The sequence below is a fragment of the Bufo gargarizans genome, chromosome 6 (assembly GCF_014858855.1).
Source record: "Bufo gargarizans isolate SCDJY-AF-19 chromosome 6, ASM1485885v1, whole genome shotgun sequence".
Lineage (NCBI taxonomy): Eukaryota > Metazoa > Chordata > Amphibia > Anura > Bufonidae > Bufo > Bufo gargarizans.
In genome coordinates, this window is record NC_058085.1 from 288453617 (window position 1) to 288473705 (window position 20089).

Here is a 20089-nt window from a genome sequence, read left to right on the forward strand (position 1 = left end):
TCAAGCAAGATGGTGGCGGCTGGCCCGTTGCGAACATTTCAGGTTAAATCAATTCGCTACCACGAGGCACTAGGAAATTCGGCTTTGTGGCAAATAACATTGATCCTGTAAGTCCATAGCACTTAGTAATAGGTAACCATGTCACTCAAGTGGATGTGATGCAAGAGGGAATTGCTTGATTAGAAAGCTCCCAATATGACCATAGTGTAGGCTGACCCTAGTGTTTCGGTCTGTCCCAGACCTTGGTTATGGCCAAAGATAAAAGCAGAAAGCACATGTATAGAGCGGGGAGAGCACACTATACACATTATACACATACTTTCTGCTTTCATCCTTGGCTGCGACCAAGGTCCGGGACAAACCGAAACACTAGGGTCATATTGGGAGCTTTCTAATCAAGGAATTCCCTCTTGCATCACATCTACATGGTTACCTATTAGGCTACTTTCACACTTGCGTTCGGGGTTCCGCTTGTGAGTTCCGTTTGAAGGCTCTCACAAGCGGGCCCGAACGGATCTGTACGGCCCCAATGCATTCTGAGTGGATGCGGATCCGCTCAGAATGCCTCAGTCTGGCACCGTTTGACCTCCGTTCCGCTCAGCAGGCGGACACCCGAACGCAGCTTGCAGCGTTCGGGTGTCCGCTTGGCCGCGCGGAGCCAAACGGATCCGTCCAGACTTACAATGTAAGTCAATGGGGACGGATCCGTTTGAAGTTGACACAATATGGTGCAATTTCAAATGGATCCGTCCCCCATTGACTTTCAATGTAAAGTCTGGACGGATCCGTCTGACTAACTTTCAGACTTAGAATTTTTTCTAAAAGATAATGCAGACGGATCCGTTCTGAACGGATCCCATTGTTTGCATTATAGGAGCGGATCCGTCTGTGCAGACACCAGACGGATACGCTCCGAACGCAATGTGAAAGTAGTCTTACTAAGTGCTATGGATCAGTCACCAGAATCAAAAGCAATGCTTTATTCTAAGAGCTGAGATATATTACCAAGGACCAATTATTACTTTTTTCTGTTCTTCCATGCTTTCCCACCTTCAGTGAAGTATTTTACCCAAAAAGTCTTCCTATCACACTTACCAAGTGCTGCCTGGCAAAATTGGGACTCAACATGTGCCATGAAACGTTAGCTATAAAAATGCATTCATTTTCCAGATTCCTGACAATACAAACAACTGGCAGAGCTAAATGAATTCAGACAGAAAACACAAAACAATAAAAGTCATCAGAATCCACATTTAAAATATAATTGTCGGACCACTTGGGTCTTTATTACTGTACCACTCCTACTTCTCCTCCAGTTAAGACACATAAACCAGCATGTTAATCTGAGAAGGGTGCATACCAGTGGTGGGATTGTGCAGATGCACAGACAGAGGGTTCTGTAATAAAAAAGCTAAAGGGGTCTTCTTGGATGAGGAGGGGTCACTAACTTTCAGTGCTTATACACAGTGTCCTCACAAGTGCAGAGTCATTGTTTGGATCTGTAGCATGGAAGATCTATGAAACCAGCTCATTCCTTCCATTATAAATCGATTTCTTTTGGTGTCACTGTGATGGCAATATCCTCATTCCCGCGGCGTACGACCAAACGTAGCGGTCCTTCCTGCTTAATGGCTTCACTGACATCACTGCTGGAAGTCACAGTCTGACTGCCGATGCTGATTATGACGTCACTTTCCTTCAGACCAGCCCTGAAATAAAAAAAAAAGGCCATGATGAAATGGCTTCATGGATGCTCCGACCGTCTGCCACGCTCGAGTTCAATGTAGCTGAGTGTAGCATGAAGGATGCATTCATGTATAATGGCGGTATTAAAGAGTAAACGTGTTGACATGCAATGACTGCCGTGGTGACACTGGACCATGTGTCGTCCCCTCCTATAATACTTCTGTGTCTTTATACAGCATCAGAAAAGGAAAGAGCGAGAGAACAAAAGATGTTGCTCCACAGGAGATCACCTGTATAAGACTACATGTCTACAATATGCCTCATGCACATAACAAAATCGTGGATCCGCAAAATATGGATGCAGTCCGTGTGCCGTCCGCTGACTTTAATGGTTCTGTGGTCTACATTTTGAAGACATATTTAATCTTTTTGAAGAACGGACATATAGATGACCCGTGTGCTTTCAGCATTTGTATGTCTGTTCTACGAAAGGATAGAACATGTCTTATACTTTGTAGGAAAATGCAGAACCCGGGCCCATTAAAGTCAATGGGTCCGGAAAAAAAAAGCAGATGCCAAAAGGACGGTATCTGTATTTTGCAGATCCACAATTTGCAGACAGCAAAATAAATAGTCATTTGCAGAAGGCCTAAGGTCAAGTTCGCATCAGCGTCAGAGCAGTTGCAGATTCCATCAGAAAACAAAACAAAAAAGTCCAGCATGCAGTACTTTTTTCCGGTAAAAAAAGCAGGATTCTGAATGGAAACTGAATGGAAACTGAACAGACTCCATTGTAGTCAATGGAGTCTGTTCAGTTCCATCTGGGTCAGTTATGTTCACTTCTCCTATATCCATTCTGCTCCTTTAACGGAGCATAAAAATATAATTGTCAGTAGAGTCGGAAAATACCTGGTGCACCATGGGGCATTGGTGGCAAAAGAAGAAGATACAATTGAATGCAGCCATCCTCAGGATGACTCTGGTGTTAGTGATGACTTCACAGGCAGTCACTATTTTGCACATAGTATTACTAGACTACTTTCTTAGAGAAAACATCTGAATTCATAGTTTCAAGTCTTCTATTTTCAAGAGGATAGTCCTGAATTCCAGGAACTATCCTTGTGTCCTCTTCTCTATCCAGAGAACTGGAAGTGATGTCAGGTTTTGTGCATGCAGCAGTCAATGTAGTTGTCTTCCCGTGTTTGGATACATAACTGACGTGGACAGAAGGTGACAACAGCGTACACAGACCCAAGAATAAACCCTTTAAGGCAGGGATTAGATCTTTGCATGCTTTTAAAGAAAAATCTGATTGAATGAGAAAAACAGACGCATATTGTTCTAATCCAGGTCTTCATTAATGTTTATGGTGACACCATCTATTGGAATGGGGTAGATTTATTATTATTGTCTTAAAGGGGCTTTCCAGGATCAGGGTATTGATGGCTTATCCTGAGTATAGGCCATCAATTTCAGATTGGGTTCAACTCTCGCCACTTGAACGGGACGAAGCTGCAATAACCAGCACCACTGCTTAGCTTAGTAGACAACATACAGGTAGAAGGACTCATGAAAACACTAAAGATGCAACAGTGTGACCATGAGCACCATGGCCCCTTCAAATAACCGATCAATGGGGTGCTGAGAGTAGGATCCTCAATGACCTGAGAATAAGCTTTAAATATCCTAATCCTGGAGAAACCTTTTAAATTGAAAAAAACTAAAACACTAGACCAGGTGGGCAGAAGACTAACCAAATTTATCATAGTAGCTCACAATGTCTGATCAGATTTTCTGCATCCTGATTGATATTTTTCCTTATGACTAGGGATGAGCAAATCGACTTCGGATGAAACATCTGAAGTCGATTCGCATAAAACTTTGTTCCAATACTGTACGGAGCAGGAGCTCTGTACAGTATTAGAATGTATTGGCTCCGATGAGCAGAAGTTATCGCTTCGTGAAGTCTCGTGAGACTTCGGGTCATAATAACTTCATAATATAATTTGTACTGTAAAAAAACATTTCCCAAACTCGGGTTCGGTTCCAAGGTACCACTTGGAACTGAACCCGAGTTCGGGAGATGTTTTTTTGCAGTACAAATTACGGCAATTTATGAAGTTATTACCAGAAGTCTCTCGAGACTTCGCGAAGCAATAACTTTGGCTCATCGGAGCTAATACATTCTAATACTGTACAGAGCTCCTGCTCCGTACAGTATTAGAACAAAGTTTTATGTAAATCAACTTCGGATGTTTCATCCATAGTTAATTCGCTCATCCTTACTTATGACACTTCTTGGTTGGCTCACTTTAGACCAATATTTTACGGCCATCATTTTGATGCAATTTCAAGACTCCCCCTTTTTTAGACACTTTTCAAAATGGTCTAGTGAGGTGAAAAGGTGCCTAGAATATACACCAATTTCTGTGGGTGAATTCTGGAGCCTTTAGCACAGTAAATCTCTCTCATAGTTTTTTTCTTTGCCAAAAGAATGGGACTGGGCAGCGCCAAGGCCATACGTCTGATGAACGTCACATGGCCAGGGAAGAGGCTTATGCACTCACAGCCTCTTTGAACAGCTGATTAGCGGGGTGCCTGAGGATAGGCCATAAAAAGAAACCCCCTTTAAGATAAGACACAGTACTGTAAAATGGGTTTGGCTGTAACAGAAACAATGGTGGAAAAAAATCTGAGGTGCAGTAGGTATAGACATTAGAATCCGTTTTAGCGTCACTTACTCTTCTGCTGGTGTATCTGGAAGCACTTCTACTATAAAAGCTCCAGAGGTCACATCAGGGAAATCCTTTAATTGTTCCCTCAGTTCTTTCACTTTGCTGCAATGATATAAAACAAATGTATTGGTACTAGATAAATAGGTGACATAGTAAAGGATTTTTTTTTACATATAGATTGCATAGAAGAATCTGATAATATAATCCGAAATGTTAAGGCCTTTAAAGGGAACCTGTCACCTCGATTTTGTGCATAAAGCTGAGGACATAGGTTGCTAGATGGCCGCTAGCACATCCTCAATATCCAGTCCCCAAAGCTCTGTGTGCTTTTATTGTGTAAAAAAAAAACAGATTTAATACATATGCAAATTAACCTGAGATGAGTCCTGTATGTGAGATGAGTCAGGGACAGGACTCAGCTCAGGTTAATTTGCATATGTATCAAATCGTTTTTATTACACAATAAAAGCACACAGAGCTATGGGGACTGGGTATTGCGGATGTGCTAGCGGCCATCTAGCAACCCATGTCCTCAGCTCTATACACAAAATCCAGGTGACAGGTTCCCTTTAAAGACTATGTACACTTTCAGGGGCAATTTTTATTATGATTGCATTTTACTTATTTTTGGCTAAAAATAATTTTTCATTTGGTCTTCATTAAAAAATAATCAGCTTTTCTGTTAAAGTGTAACTGTCATGTTTTCATAAAAAAACAAAAAACTGTTTTAGCATATGTTACTGCTGGTGGAGCATTATGCATAAAGCAATGTTTAGTTTCTTCACATACCACTGTTTTCCTTGAGCTTTTCCCTTATTTACGGCTGTTTTGAACCCTACAATATGAGTATGACTCCTCTGCCAGTTCTCTGAAGCCAAAACTGTCTTCCCTCACTTGACATACACACTTGCTTTAGCCAGCAGCTTCCTGCCAGCCAATCAGATTGGATTACTGAGAGACACGCCTCCTCACTCTGAAGCCTAATGCAGGCATGCAGTGTGGAAGACCGCCCCTCTGTCTTCTGTTTACACTAAATGGAAGACAGACAAGCCCTAGCAACAGTCTTTTAAGGGACCAGTGGAAAGGGACAGGGAACATTAATGAAAGCTGTTGTTATAAGGTAATTACAGATCTTTTAGCGACTAACTCAGGTATACATGCCTAGCTCTAACAAACTAGCAAATAAAAAAAATATGACAGCTACACTTTGTTTGTCTAGTACTTTCAAGTACATAATTTGCATGAACGCTTGTTAGCAATCATCTGGCAGTGTAATAATGCCTCTGATTGCCCGATGAACAAGCATACACTTGATCATTGGTCAATCCAAATCCAAATGTTTTGGCATGTTAAAAAATTATCATTTGCAGGTGGCAGATCGTGGTGTCTGATGACGATGTGCTGCCAGCAAACCATTATAGAGCATGGGGACGAGCACTGCATGTAATAGCAGCGGCCTTCTCTGCAAGTGTGAAGGCAATTGCTGGGAGGGAACACTTCCCTCCTGACAATGTCTGACACAGAGAAAAGGGCTCACATTTTTTAATAAAGACCAAACTGAGTACAATGCAATAAAGCTAAATTGCCCCCAAAGTTGTACATAGAGTTTAAATCATGTAGGAAATAAAGCAAGGTTCTTACCTTGGACTGAGTGACAGCATCCTTATTCCCAAGTACCTTTTCTTCTTAATTCCCTGGCCTATAAAAAATATACAAGTCAAAATTATTAATTACTAGAAACACATAAAAAACTGAGTACCAGTTACAATGGTAAATGTCTTCTTATGGGCAAGTAAGTTACATCATTGCATGAAGGATCATCCTCAAGTATAGCTTGTATAGAAATCTTCTGCCAGCTTCCAGACACATCTGAAATTCTGACTGGGCATTAGGATACCAACCAATGGCTATAACAAAGGGGCTGTGACACTCTGCAAAACTCCATGGCACTTCAGATCCGCTTTAAAACTGAAGACGACCCATAGTCTGTGGTGCAAGTCAAATGAATGTGAGAGAAGATAATGAGGGTAAAGCAATAGAGTGCAAAATGCCCCTTCCTTCTAGTTATTGGTCTCAGTGGGCATTCTCCAGCATCTTAGATGCATTATATAACTTGATGTCTTAATTCACAAATATTCACATTTTCATAGAGTTGTACTATTCATACTGGAATCCTGTTGGGTTGTCACGATACAAAAATGTTGATTTGATTTTGATACCACAAAAAAGTATTGCGATACTCGATACCATTCAATACCACGCAAAAAAATAAAACACCAAAAAAAGCTGTGTGCATTCTGCATTTTATGGAACGTCCGGCCCATAATAGAACAGTCCGATCCTTTTTTTTTGAGGGGACAAGGTGACAAAAAAATGGTGAATTGCACGGTTTTCTTTTTTTTTTTTTGTTACGGCGTTCACCGCATATGAGATATTTTTTTATATTTTGATTGTTTGGACTTTGGATCGATATGTAATATGTTTATTTTTTATTGTTTATATATTTTATATGTAAAATTGGGAAAGGGAGCGATTTAAACTTAATATTTTCTTGTTTTATAACCTTTTTTTTTTTTTTACTTAGGGGCTAGAATTTTGGATCTTTTCATCCCTTGTCCTATTCACCCTACTAGAGCTCTATTAGTGTGAATAGGATATTACACTCTCCCTGCTGCGCTGTGCATAGTACACACAGCAGCAGGGAGATTACCATGGCAGCCAGAGCTTCAGTAGAGTCCTGGCTGCCATGGTAACTGATCGGAACTCCGCAACTTCACTGCTGGGGCTCTGATCGGAAGCTGCCACTGCCACCAATAAGGAGGGGAGGGGACCCTGTTGCCACTTCCACCAATGATAATAATACTGGGGGGGCGCACTGCGCCACCAATGATTATAATTAACCTGTTAATACAAATGTAGGATGCAGGTGCCGGCAGTATCACATACCCGGCACCCGGCCTCTATGACAAGGTGCTGCAATCCCCGTCCATTAACCCCTCAGTTGCGGCGCAGAGGCCACAGCCTCTCCCCTCCTCCTCCCCTCTCTTCTCATTGGTGGCAGCAGAAGCACAGGGGGGAGCGAGAGAGAGACTGCTTCTCCACTGTGCTGCTGAGGAGAACATGGCACGTGAGAGCAGTGCGTGCCATGTTCTCTAACAGTTATATCGGTAAATAGCGAATCCAGGGCCGTTTCTAGGAGCGGGCGGCCGCCCGGGGCGCTGTCAGAAGGGGGGCGCCGGCAGCGCGCCCTCTTGTTGTTTCTCTGCCGTGCGCCTTGGCTCCCTCCCTCTGAGATCTCGCCTGCCCTGCGCCCGAGTGCCGAGTCCTCTTCAGACAGTGCCAGTACGTACGTGCGGACGGCACTTACTGACGTCACGCGCCTGCTCCTCCCACTAGGCGGCGCAGGCGCGTGACGTACAGTGAGTGAGTGAGCGCAGCACTGCCTGCCTGTTACCGTCCTCCCTGAGCCCCTGAGCAGTACTGATGCTGAAAAGAAGCCTGCTGTGAGGCGAGTGATGGTCGTGGGGGGGGGGGGGCATTAATTACAATGGGGGGTGGGGGCCACTGTGGGAGACATGAAAATGGGGGCCACTGTCACTGAGGGGGACATTAAGTTTAATAAGGATCACTATGGACATTATTTAGAATGGAGGCTGCTGTGGGTGTCATTACTCATTATAACTATAATGTCTGATAGGCCTAGTCCTGAGCTGAGTTATATTACTCTGCCCATGCCCTGTATAATAATGTACCCATCTCTGATACCCCTTAGTTATATTACCCCGCTGGGGTAATATAACTAAGGGGTATCAGGGTACATTATTATACAGGGCAGGGTAATATAACTCAGGACTAGGCCTATCAGACATTATAGTTATAATGACACCCACAGCAGCCTCCATTCTTAATAATGTCCATAGTGATCCTTATTAAAAATAATGTCCCCCCACAGGCAGGCAGTGCGGGCGGCGGCGCTCACTCACTGTACGTCATGCGCCGCGTGACGTACAGTGAGTGAGGTGAGCACCGCCGCCCACACTGCCTGCCTGTTACCGCCCGCCCGGAGCAGTGCTGATAAAGAAGCCTACTGTGAGTGAAAGCCTGAGTCTGTGGGTCACTGGGTGCGTCACTGTGAGTGCGAGCCTGAGTCTGTGGGTCACTGGGTGCGTCACTGTGAGTGCGAGCCTGAGTCTGTGGGTCACTGGGTGCGTCACTGTGACCGTCCGTGCAATGTGGTTACACATTTTTTACAATGTATTTCATCGAGCAGTTTTGAAGGGGGGGGGGGGGGTTTGACACTCGCCCTGAGAGAAATTTTACCTAGAAACTGCACTAAGCAAATGCAAATCCCAGTATCAAATCGATCCGGTTCTAAAAGTATCAATTGGGTATCAATACCCGGTGCAACTCTAGTAGTAAGTACTGTATAATTAGCTTCTAGCCTTCCTAAGAGAATCGGTCAGCATGAATGTCTTTTCCATTTGTCCTTGTGTAAAAGATATTCTATAAAAATCAGTGTCTGGACAGATCTATAGCTCAGTGTCAGTGTACATGAACGTCAACGGAGACCCTGCGGAGAAGTCAATGCAACCTGAGATGAATCCATAGTGCACACCCAGCTCCAGTTTTATGAATGTGCCTGATCAATGGCGGCCAATTTACAATATCCCAACAGATGTAGCAGAACTGAACGCATCATTACACTGTTTTTGCATTGTTTGGTTTGTAATAATGAGTGGATGGAGTTAAGTAGGTTTACTAATGCCCTCAATGAAAACCACCCCAATACAAAGTTAGCCAGTTTGCTAGATAGAATTGCATTCTTTGATCCACTGCAGTCATACCGTACATGAAAAATAAATCACTCAAGTACTGATATTTTTTCATATATCTATTTATGGTAGTAATCTACAGTATATGGCCAAACGTAGATGCACATCCCATATTAACTTTGGCTCCTTCAGCCACACCGAAAGCCAAGAAATGCAAGCACACAGCCCTGCAATCTGTATACTCAAACATTGGTATAAGTATGGGTCACTAGTCATTAATATGACTTAAAACATGGCGCTAGAGAAGAAATTGGTCGGCACCCCGGGAAAACTAGTTGGTGCTCAGTGGTAGAAGTACTCTGTCAATAAATAAAGCCAAGTGTTTCTTGGCTTTATTTAAAGGTGCTAAAATTACAAGTTAATGGCTGACACTAGTGTTTCAGTGGCAAGACATGGACCGTGGTCACAGCCAGTAGGAGCAGGCAGCGGCTAGTATGTAGTAAGGACAGATGTTCTATGGCATCTTAGAGCGTCTCTCTTAAAACATGGCGCTGTCATAGGGTGCCAACTTTGCCACAAGTCAGTTTTTGAAAAAACATTTTGCTAGAGTATCTAGGAGTAACAAAAGCTCAGACACAAAGGTGAAGACCACTCAATGTCACAGAGTGGGAATGCTCTCCACAGAGCTCCGGATTGCTGTCCATTACAAGCTTAATGAATTGGGTTTACGTAGTCGAGCAACTGCACACAAGATCAGCATGTAGAACGTTGACTGCGAGCCAGACCTACTTGTCTAACATCAGTGTCTGACCTCACAAAGGCTCTTGTGGATGAATGGTCGCAAATTTTCACAGATACACTCCAAAATCTCCCAGAAAAGTAGAGGCTGTTATAGTAGCCTACATAGGTTTTTGGAATGGGATGTCCAACAAGCTCATATAGGTGTGTTGATCTGTTGTCCACATACTTTGGGTCATATACTGTTGCCAGGAATGAGTGGCTCCAAATACCCACTGGGTGACCATGCTCTAACCTTCCCTATAAAGATGAATTGGAGAGTCAGAAACAGTCAAATGAGTGTGTAACCCTCATGATGTGATCATATAGAGACATACAGATCATTATGACTGCTATGATGCAAATAAAAGGACCCCATTTTCCTTCCAAAAGTGTGTGAACCGTAACCTTACAAATGCTTTTTGAACTTCAGTAGCACTCGTGAGGGCCCTATTTATAGCTTGGCTATGGAACCCCTCAACCCCCCCCTCAATGCAAGGTAGGATCTGTTTGTTTGGCACCGAAGTAAATAACTAAGTTTGTGCATTGGACCACACAGTTGTATCCAGGTTGGGCAATCCCTAATTAACATCTGGATTGGAATGTGTTCATGTGTGGGCTTTAACAACTTTATGTGTCATTACCTCTTCTTTCATCTGAAAACCCATATATCTTGTGTTTATTTTCCTTCGAACTACAGCCTCTTAAGTGTGTAGATTGCCAAATACTGCAGGTAGTTGTTATCACTGGTAATAAATGATGACTATTCATTGCAAGTTTACCCATGAAAGGACAGAGGTTGCAAAATCACCTGCGGACTGTCTGCTGTGTGACTCGGCAAGAAACTTGCGGATTTTATCTGATGGAATAGCAAAGGAGATGCCAGCAGTAACCTTTAGAGTGTTTATCCCGATCACTTCACCGTCCTGTGGTGAGAAAAAGAAAAATAGTTATGGTTAAAATAATGTGGTCAGCAAGTCCAACACAAATAATATACTGCGTGGCGGAAACAACATTTAGGTTTTATACATGAACATTTGCAAGCCTTCATCTTCTGAGGAACAAGCTATGAAGGCTTTGAGTGATGAGGTCTATTTTTCTCATGATGTTCACTTTTGGTTTATTAAAGGGGTTGTCCGAGTTATAAAAAAATAAATAGATAGCACTGAAAATCTGGTGGGCAGGAATATATAACTAAGCTAAGCTAGTTTTATGCAAAAAATAAATAAATATATATATATCCTCATTTCCCTGGTTCTCTTCTGGCCCTTTTTTTACATGCAATAAAAACAATCTCTGCCCCTCCCCCTGCACTGCTAAGGGAGTGGATACAAGAGCTGCCCTGAGTGACATGTCTGCCTGCTGGGAGACTCTGCAGCATGTTGTATGTGTAGGACTACAAGTCCCAGTTGTATAATGACACTGCTAATACACACAGGATCTTCCCCCTACCTTCTTGTACAATTCTTGTTGTTATATTTGCCTAGTTAGGAACAAAGATAGAACAAAAAGATTACTCGGACAACCCCTTTAAGTGTTTTACTTATTATTTAAAGAGGTTTTCCAGGAGTTCAGTATAGATGGCCTATAATAATGATCGGTCATTAACATCTGAGCAGTGAAGTTTTTACTCCTGGACCCTCAAGATCAGTTGTTTGAAGAACACAATGAGCGCTCTGGCATCCTCTTAGGCCGGTGATGTCACGTTAACCGGACACATGGCCCAGGTGCAGCTCAGTCCCATTCAAGTGAATAGGCTTAGGCTGCAATTCCAATCATAGCCACTATTCAATGTATGGCACAGTTCTTGGTATGCTGTGAGGAAGCCGCAGCGCTCACCGGCTGGGTGCTGGGAGTCGGTCCTTCACTGATGACATATTGATCACCTATCATGAGGACAGGTCATCAGTATACTATTTTTGGAAGGCCCTTTTAAAATGTACATCTAACAGAAGTTTTATTATTCTATTTTGTATGGAGAACATAGAGGTCTCCGACTTTTTGTATATGGGGAGCCTCCAGGTGTTGAGCGTCAGTGGTAAAAGGAAAAAGTGTTATCCTATTGTTAAAGGGATTGACCAAGATAATAAAAACATGGTTGCGTTCTTCCAAAAACAGTGCCACAACCATCCACATCTCAAGTCTGGTATTGAAGCCCAGTTCCTTTGAAGTTAATAGGGCTAAGCTGTAAAACCATATACACGCAGTAGAAGGAAGCTTTACTGTTTTCTGGAAGAAATGTCATGTTTTTCTAATCTTGGACACAGAGCTGCACTAGCCATAGACTCTTCAGGGAAACTTCTTGGTGGGCTGTATTTCCATCCTAAGGCAACTGGAGTAGGAGGACAGAATGTGTTGGCTGGCCCTGACCACCACAGGGGGGCAGTTTTTGAAGAGGTATTTTGTGATGCTCTGTGGTATTAGGCTCTGCTGGGGTGGTATAATGTGCCGCAATATGGTATTCCTGGCCCCACCTACTTGTGTTGACCCTGCTTTCTGTCAATTTGAGCCCTACTACAAAATAGGGCCACTTTTAGCTTTGTTCCACTTTAAGTTCCCAGTCCACTGTTGCTTGGACAATCTCTTTATTTACCAGTTGTATGTGTGTTACCTTAAGTTTAATGTGTGTTACCTTACGTTTTAGTAATGATATGACATCACTGGAGCCGTTGGTACAAAATAGACTGACCTGGAAAATGTGTCTGAATTGTAGTAATTCTATTATGGGCATTTTTTTCTACTGGTTTTATTATTATTTTTCTCTTTTATAATGTTTTTGTTTTTTTACAGTCTACTGAACTTTGTGCAAATATCAACCTGCTTACCTAATGCATTACTGTTTTCTATGACATATTCTCCTCCTTTTTATTGAGATACTTAATTTTTTTTTTTTTAAAAGCTATGGTTATTTGTGTACCTTAAAAATAGTCTGTAGATGGTTAGTCAGCCACTAACACCAACACCCTGTGTTTGTCTTGCCAAGCCTACATAATTGAGTCATGTCATCATGTAATGCCAATGCGCAAACCTCTTGCCAGGCTGCATCTGATAACATGTTCTTACAAGACCTTATGAACTCACATACATAACCACTACCTGAGGGCATGGAGGGCAGGTTCTCTTACCAAATTCACAAGTGGTCCTCCTGAGTTTCCATACTGAAAAGCAAGCAAACTCACAGTTACTTTAATCTTTATTGAAAGCAGCCAGAACAAATATGATACAGGACTTGCATTTACTGAGTTTCTTCTCAATGCGTGTTCCAGTCATTCGTTCCTCAGAGCTACACTGGTTAACATTAGAGGTGGCTAATTGTATAAATATTTCCCCTCCTTCCAGACACATACACACTTTATTCTGTGCCAAATCCACATCATAAGACCAGGGGACCATTTTGTGGGTGCAGAACCCACCATAGACTTAACCTTGGCTGGATATTTCAATGAGGACTCTGTCTGGTAACCCTCTAATTTGGGTAATTTATGGTTACATGTAATAAATATGACCAAGAATTAAGTATTTTTCTATTTTACCGGTCTGATTTGGTTTAACAATAAAAAATACATAATTTGCAGACCATAATTAAGTTAAAATTCTGATGGTTTATCCTTAGGATAGGTCATCACTATCGGATTGGTGGGGTTCTGACGCAAGGTTTAGCCACAGAACAGCTGATTCTGAGAACCATGGCCACCGCAACTAACACAGTAACTAACTAGTACAGGGCCAGAAGCACTGTGTAGTGGCCATGCAGGGTTAGTGCAACTCAGATCCCATGCACTTGAAAGCCAGCTGGCTTACTTTTATTATTTTTATACTTATCTTGTGAGTCACTGAACGTTTGGGGTCATTTATCAAACTGGTGTAAAGTAGAACTGGCCTAGTTGCCCATAGCAACCAATCAGATTCCACCTTTCATTTTCCGAAGGAGCTGTCAAAAATAAAAAGGTCGACTGTGATTGGTTGCTGTGGGCAACTAAGCCAGTTCTACTTTACACCAGTTTGATAAATGACCCCATTTGCTGGAAAACAGTTCAGTTGATCGCCCCAATCTTCTAATATGACTGCATACTTGAGTAGAAAGTCATCCCCGAAAAACATATTTTCCTTTAAAGGAGTTGTCCCATGAAAAATACTCTAAATTTTTTAAACCAGCACCAGGATCTGAATATTTTTGTAATTGCATGTAATTAAAAATGTTCTATACCCACTGAGTTATTCAATAAAATTCATATGTTTAGTGTCACCTGCTGTTTGTCCTTTTTCCTCATCTCTCTGTCTACCTCGCTGAGGTGGACACACATGCTCAGTTCCATCCTTTAACTGACACCAGCAACATCTACTGTTAGAAGATGTGACACATACAAGACATGACCCCTTGACAAAGGAAAAGCCTCCTGAGAAAGGACACACCCCTTGACCTGCCATCTTGAAATACATTTATAGGAGCAATTGAAGCAATGAGGGAGGAGATCTCGGGATCCATGTGAGGTACAGGGCTAGTTCTAGATTTGTTAGAACGTGATTGCCCTGTACTATATGGTGCCTGATTTTCATTTTTAACATGAACCATGGGATAACCCCTTTAAGCCATAAAAGTCCTTTAATAAACTCTTAGGTTCTAATGGAGGACCATAGTCCCTGTGCCAATCCTTTTCTGTTGAAATAAATGACAAAATCATGGGGAATTATGAGACTACTGTTACAGTACGGCCACACAATTTTCTGCAAAAAAATATATTCTTTGTGGCCATATTTTTAGGCAGATTCAGACTATAAGTTTGCATTCCTTGGATGTGTCACGGCTGACCACTGGCTTAGCTGACCTGGGTGTACAATCTCCCTGAGATGTGCCTCATACATAGAAATATTGTGCCGGACCAATATAATATTCAAGAAAACACTAGTTGAAAGGGTCAATCATATCATACAAACTGTCTTGATTTTCAGACCATGAAAGGAACAATTCTGTCATGAAATGGTCATGACCCCAAGGAAATACTTTTAAGCTGCTGAAACACAACACGACCAAGATATACTACTCCCACATGTCGCCCTCTGACGACCATTTTTTAAAACCATGCTGGTAGATGGTGACTTACATTAATGATGGCGTCTGTCTGTATGTATTCCATGTCAGAGTTTTTCAGGCCCAGTTCCTTCCCACCACGTTGTGCAGTGCTCACGATACCTGTTGTGACTGTATTCTGAAGTGAGAATGGACTTCCAATGGCGACGACAAACTCTCCGGGACGCAGGTCTTCAGACCGGCCCAAGAGCAGAACAGGCAACTTTCCCTGAAAAAAAACATGCAGATGGTGTTCCACATATTAAGCCATTATGTAATAACGCTTTATAAAATTTTTATATTTTCTCGGCGTACACATTGTAGGCAGACATGTGATTAGCGTACAAATGATAGGGTGCATTCACACGACCGTAAGTGGTTTGCAGTCCGCAAATTGCGGATCCAAAAAACACGGATACCGGCCGTGAGCATTCCTAATTTTGCGGACCGCACATGACTGGTGCTATATAGAGAAAGCCTATTCTTGTCCACAACTTCGGACAGGAATAGAACATGCTCCATATTTTTTGCGGGGCCGTGGAACGGAACAACGGATGCGGACAGCACATGGTGTGCTGTCCTCATCTTTTGCGGCCCCATTGAAATGAATGGCTCGGCACCCGTTCCGCAAAATTGCAGAACGGATGCGGATCTATTTATATGGTTGTGTGAATGCACCCTTAACGTAAGGACAGCAACAGAGACCAGCGAGAGTACAGGAGCGTCACTGGATTTTTCTGGAAAGTAATGCATATGGCAATATTTAAGTACATCTCCTGCTGTCTGCCATGTTTTCAAATGCCCTAGATAACATCATAGTTGCCAACAGTCCTGAATTTGCTAGGATCATCCTGAATTTTCAGAGATGGCAAATTTACTTTGATCCGAACTCAAAATGGGTGGGGCTTACAAAAAGCCTGCCCAAAAGTGGGTGTTATCAGTTGAGTTTAGGGCATGCCTAGGGTGGGGCTTAAAAGCCCAGAATTTACTGTTGGTCTGGTCTGGTACAGAGGTTGCTAAGATGCATTAAAGGGCAAAACATATATACTGTATAGGGCAAATTGTAGGCAGGACAGAAAGAGCTAATGCCCTATGGCTCCATTCATTTAGGGGCCTCCTTTACAATTCCCAGGATGATTCACTGCAGGGTTGGACCCGAGGGCTGTTATCGTGGCACTGTGTAGCACTTACATGTATTGTATAGTGGTACTATTATTTAGGCATAATGTATTTCTATGATATGGGCATTTTGATACTGTTATTTGGACACTGCATTACATTGATGTTTATGCACTTTATGGTAGTTTCTTAGAAGACTGCTGTGATTGTGCTGTTTGCACTATAAATTATATACATATATGGGGTCATTTATTAAGACCATCAATTTATACTCCATTCTTAATATCCCTGCGCTGGTGGTGGATGCACCTACGTTATGTAGAGGCACAGATTTGGCGTAGATTTAAGGCAGACATAGAAAATGATAAATGAGATGGGCCCGCTGAACTGCCCTCTTACTTGCCCACGCCATGCCCCCTTTTGGTGAAAAAGTCGCAGATTTTGCCACAAAACACCTTTGCGACAAAATCTGTGCCTAATATACACCAAGTGGCGTATATTGGTTGGTAAATGACCACCATTGCTTTCTTATTTTATGTGTCGTCTGGTTTTCTTGAGCTAGTCTCTCTTTTATTTTTTACAAAGCAGGGAGTTATCCCCCCCCATAAAATGTTTTGTCCAGAGGCCTCCATTTCGATCAATCCCTGGTCTCATGTCCCCTGCAGGTCCGGTGGGGATGGTGCATTACACAGAGCTCCACAGAACACCAAAAAGAGTCCTGCCCTGCCTCTATGTCCTTGCGATAGGAATAACACAGAGCATCAGCCTTGCCTGGAACAGGGATTACAAACTTGTGGCCCGCAAGCAGTTGCAAAACTACAACTTCCATCATGCCCAAACAGTCTATAGCTATCACGGCATGCTGAAAGTTGTAGTTTTGCAACAGCAGGAGGGCCGAGAGTTTGACATCCCTAGCCTAGAGTGTTTTTTTTTTTATGAAAAAACTATCAAAAAGTAGCACAGGGAGGAGTATAGAAAAGCGCTACATTAATGGGTCATACAACACTTCTAAGCGTCAACCAAGGATGGCCAGAGTTAAGGCTGATCGGACCGTGTTACAGTTTCTGTCAACTTTATAGGCTGCATTTGATTTCATACTGGCTTAAATGGCCAAATAGTTATTAGTGGGTGATGGGGAGCCCTGAAATAAATCAGAAAAATATGCTGTTTTATAACAATTCCCTATTGCTTGCCAGAAAACCTACAAAACTTAAGACATGCTGTTCTCATAACTCAGGACATGCCACATCTCTTTCCCTATTTTTCCCAAGAACAAGAGCGCAGTACTGTTCCAGACTGGGACGTGTAGTCTCTTCCCCGTCCTCCAAGTGCTGCTATTGTCCTCAGCCAAAAACAGCTGCACATGAGTCACCCGGCTATCAAGACGTCTAAATGAAGGGAAGATTTATTGAAGGCTACGTTTAGTCTTAATGGGCCGACACCTGGCTAGGACGTCGGCCGCCAGTCACGTCAGACATCAATAAGCAGTTTGCTTTTAGATTCTCATAGCTGATTTACTGTGGAGCCTACGGGGCGACGATTCCTCCTTATTCACGTGGGTGACTCTTTCAGGATCTCTTATCTGGACAGGCTCTGACAGGCCCGAATTGTAAGCGAGCCAGTCACCGCATCTTAGATTAGGTCTATTTACTGACAATAAGCCTTGATATGGAGACAGTCACATTTTTGGAATTCACCCATCAAAAACATGTGGATTAAGATTTCCCGGCTGGCACTGTATACTTCAATATGACTAATTGGGTTTATATACAGCACTGTACATGTCATTGGAACAAGAGCGTAGCGTATAACCTTTAAAGCAACCGCAACTATTTACTTAGTGGAAACTGTCAGATGGGGTCAAATTTACTTACAGCCCCCCCAACACTGAAATGAATAGATGTGCCCCACTATATTGGAGAATGCATACAAATTAAAGGGATTCCGTCACCAGGAAATTCTCTGTTAGGGCCCTTGCACACGACCGTATGCCCTCCGAGATATACGGTCCGTGAGCGGGCCATATGTCCCGGAGCAGCATTGATCGTGCGCACGGGAGCACACAGCATCATAGATTACAATGATGCTGTGCACATCGGGCCGCCCGCAGGGCTATTGTCCCGCACTCATATGATCTTATGAGTGCGGGACAATTGATGATGTCATGATTAAGTGATGGGGATTAGGTGGTTATATAAATGCTGTTATTCAGTATTATGTAGTCGAGGAAGACAGTGCAGAGACACAAATCTAAGACAAAGGGAATGGTAATGACCAGTTATAAATGTATTCTTAAATATTCAGGAGGAATAACAGAGGAACGGCACAAAACAAATGATTTATCCAGAATTGTTATTTCATAGGGAATGTAGTATTTCCTGAAAAAGACATATCAGGAGAGGTCAAAAGAAACGGGGACAGAAGTAGCACCCCACTTTGCTGCAAATAAATGCAACAGCGTTTGTCATTGCTTGAAAAAGGCTACATCAACTGAAATGTTGCATCTGGAATGAAGAGTAGCGTTTATTTGTAACCAATTGGGGTGCTGCCTCTGTCCCTGTTTCTTTTGCACTGTCACGTGTTGGGGTGAGTTGGACCAAATCCCTTGAGTCATGCGCCAGCACACTACAACTACTGGGAGTGCTGTCCGCTGTATACACTTTACTAATGTCAGGAGAGGTGAGAGCGATATTCCTAGATCATACAGTGATCAATCAATATCTGGGACCCCTGAAAATGAAGGGGTTGCAGCGCATCAAAGTTTCCTTTGCTTGGTGGTTCTCTAAAGGAAACTGCAGTGCAGCCCAATTCACTTGCTATATACTTTCACTGATAACATTGGAACAGTTTATCTCTCTTTAGCAGCGTTTTTTTTTTGTGTGCTGTCCACATCCGCATTTCCATTCTGCATCCCAGTAAAAAAAAAAATAGGAAAAGATAGGACAGTTTTATAGAGGTCAGAACGTTCTGTTCTGCAAAATGTAGAACACACACAGCTGGTATCCGTGATCCGTATTTTGTGGATCTGTAACTTGCGGACAGCAAAAACGGCAACAGTCGCATGCATGAGCCCTAACTGTCCCTTAGTGATGAGCGGCAGGGGCAATATTCAAATTCATGATATTTAGCAAATATTTGGGTGACTATTCGTCATTAACTCACAAATTCGAGAATTTGCCATTATTTTCTTGATTGCAAAAATCGGCAATGTAATATGTGCGTATTGCGGGCGCAATACAGGCGTGGGTCACTTTGCTACAATTATCAAGCTGCTAAAAGTTTCCTGAGACTGGAGAAAATGGTTGGCTCGGCAGAACATTACAATAGCTTTATATGCAGATAGAGTGCTCCAATATATTTGCGATAGCGCAAATCGTCAATTAATTATGCGCATGTTTTGGTGCACTAAGTATTGTTGTGAGCGTGTGACATCACAGCACTATGTCTGTAGCATGTATGTATGAACAGCAGACCCTCTCATACTGCCTAACACCCTGCACTGAAACCTATCAGCTGCACTATATCACTATCTACCACTAACTATCTGTATTATATATATAAGCTATCTAACTATCTATCTAATATAGTGTGGAAAGCACAGAGCACAGCAATGACACTGCTCTCTCTCTCAGAATTGCAAAAAACTGCAGAAAATGGCTGCTGGGGAGGTTCTTATATAGTAAGGGGCAGGCAACTTTCCTATTGGTTGCTAGGGATGTTGCTAAGCTCTGACAAAGACATTGCAGCCTTCTCATTGGCCCACAAAAGCAGGGAGGGATCATGGGTACAGATGGAAAAAAAATAAAAAATCAAGAATATTCGCGAATACGAATATATGGCACTATATTCAAAATCTTCGAGAATTCTGGAAGTGGCGATATTCGCGATTAAAATTTGAGATTCGAATATTCGTGCCCAACACTACTGTCCAT

At 42.5% G+C, this 20089-nt stretch overlaps 1 protein-coding gene across 1 annotated transcript in view; it reads right to left on the reverse strand.

Annotated features, from left to right (window-relative positions):
* Positions 1–1252: 1252 nt before the first annotated feature.
* HTRA1 (HtrA serine peptidase 1) overlaps positions 1253–20089 on the reverse strand; it is a 33377-nt gene continuing 14540 nt past the window's right edge. The window contains exons 5-10 of the mRNA XM_044298608.1: positions 15073–15267; positions 13096–13128; positions 10782–10896; positions 6063–6120; positions 4428–4523; positions 1253–1709 (exon numbers count right to left, since the gene is read on the reverse strand). Coding sequence (XP_044154543.1) covers positions 1541–1709; positions 4428–4523; positions 6063–6120; positions 10782–10896; positions 13096–13128; positions 15073–15267 — 666 coding nt within the window. The 3' untranslated portion in view covers positions 1253–1540. The remainder of the gene's footprint in view (positions 1710–4427; positions 4524–6062; positions 6121–10781; positions 10897–13095; positions 13129–15072; positions 15268–20089) is intronic.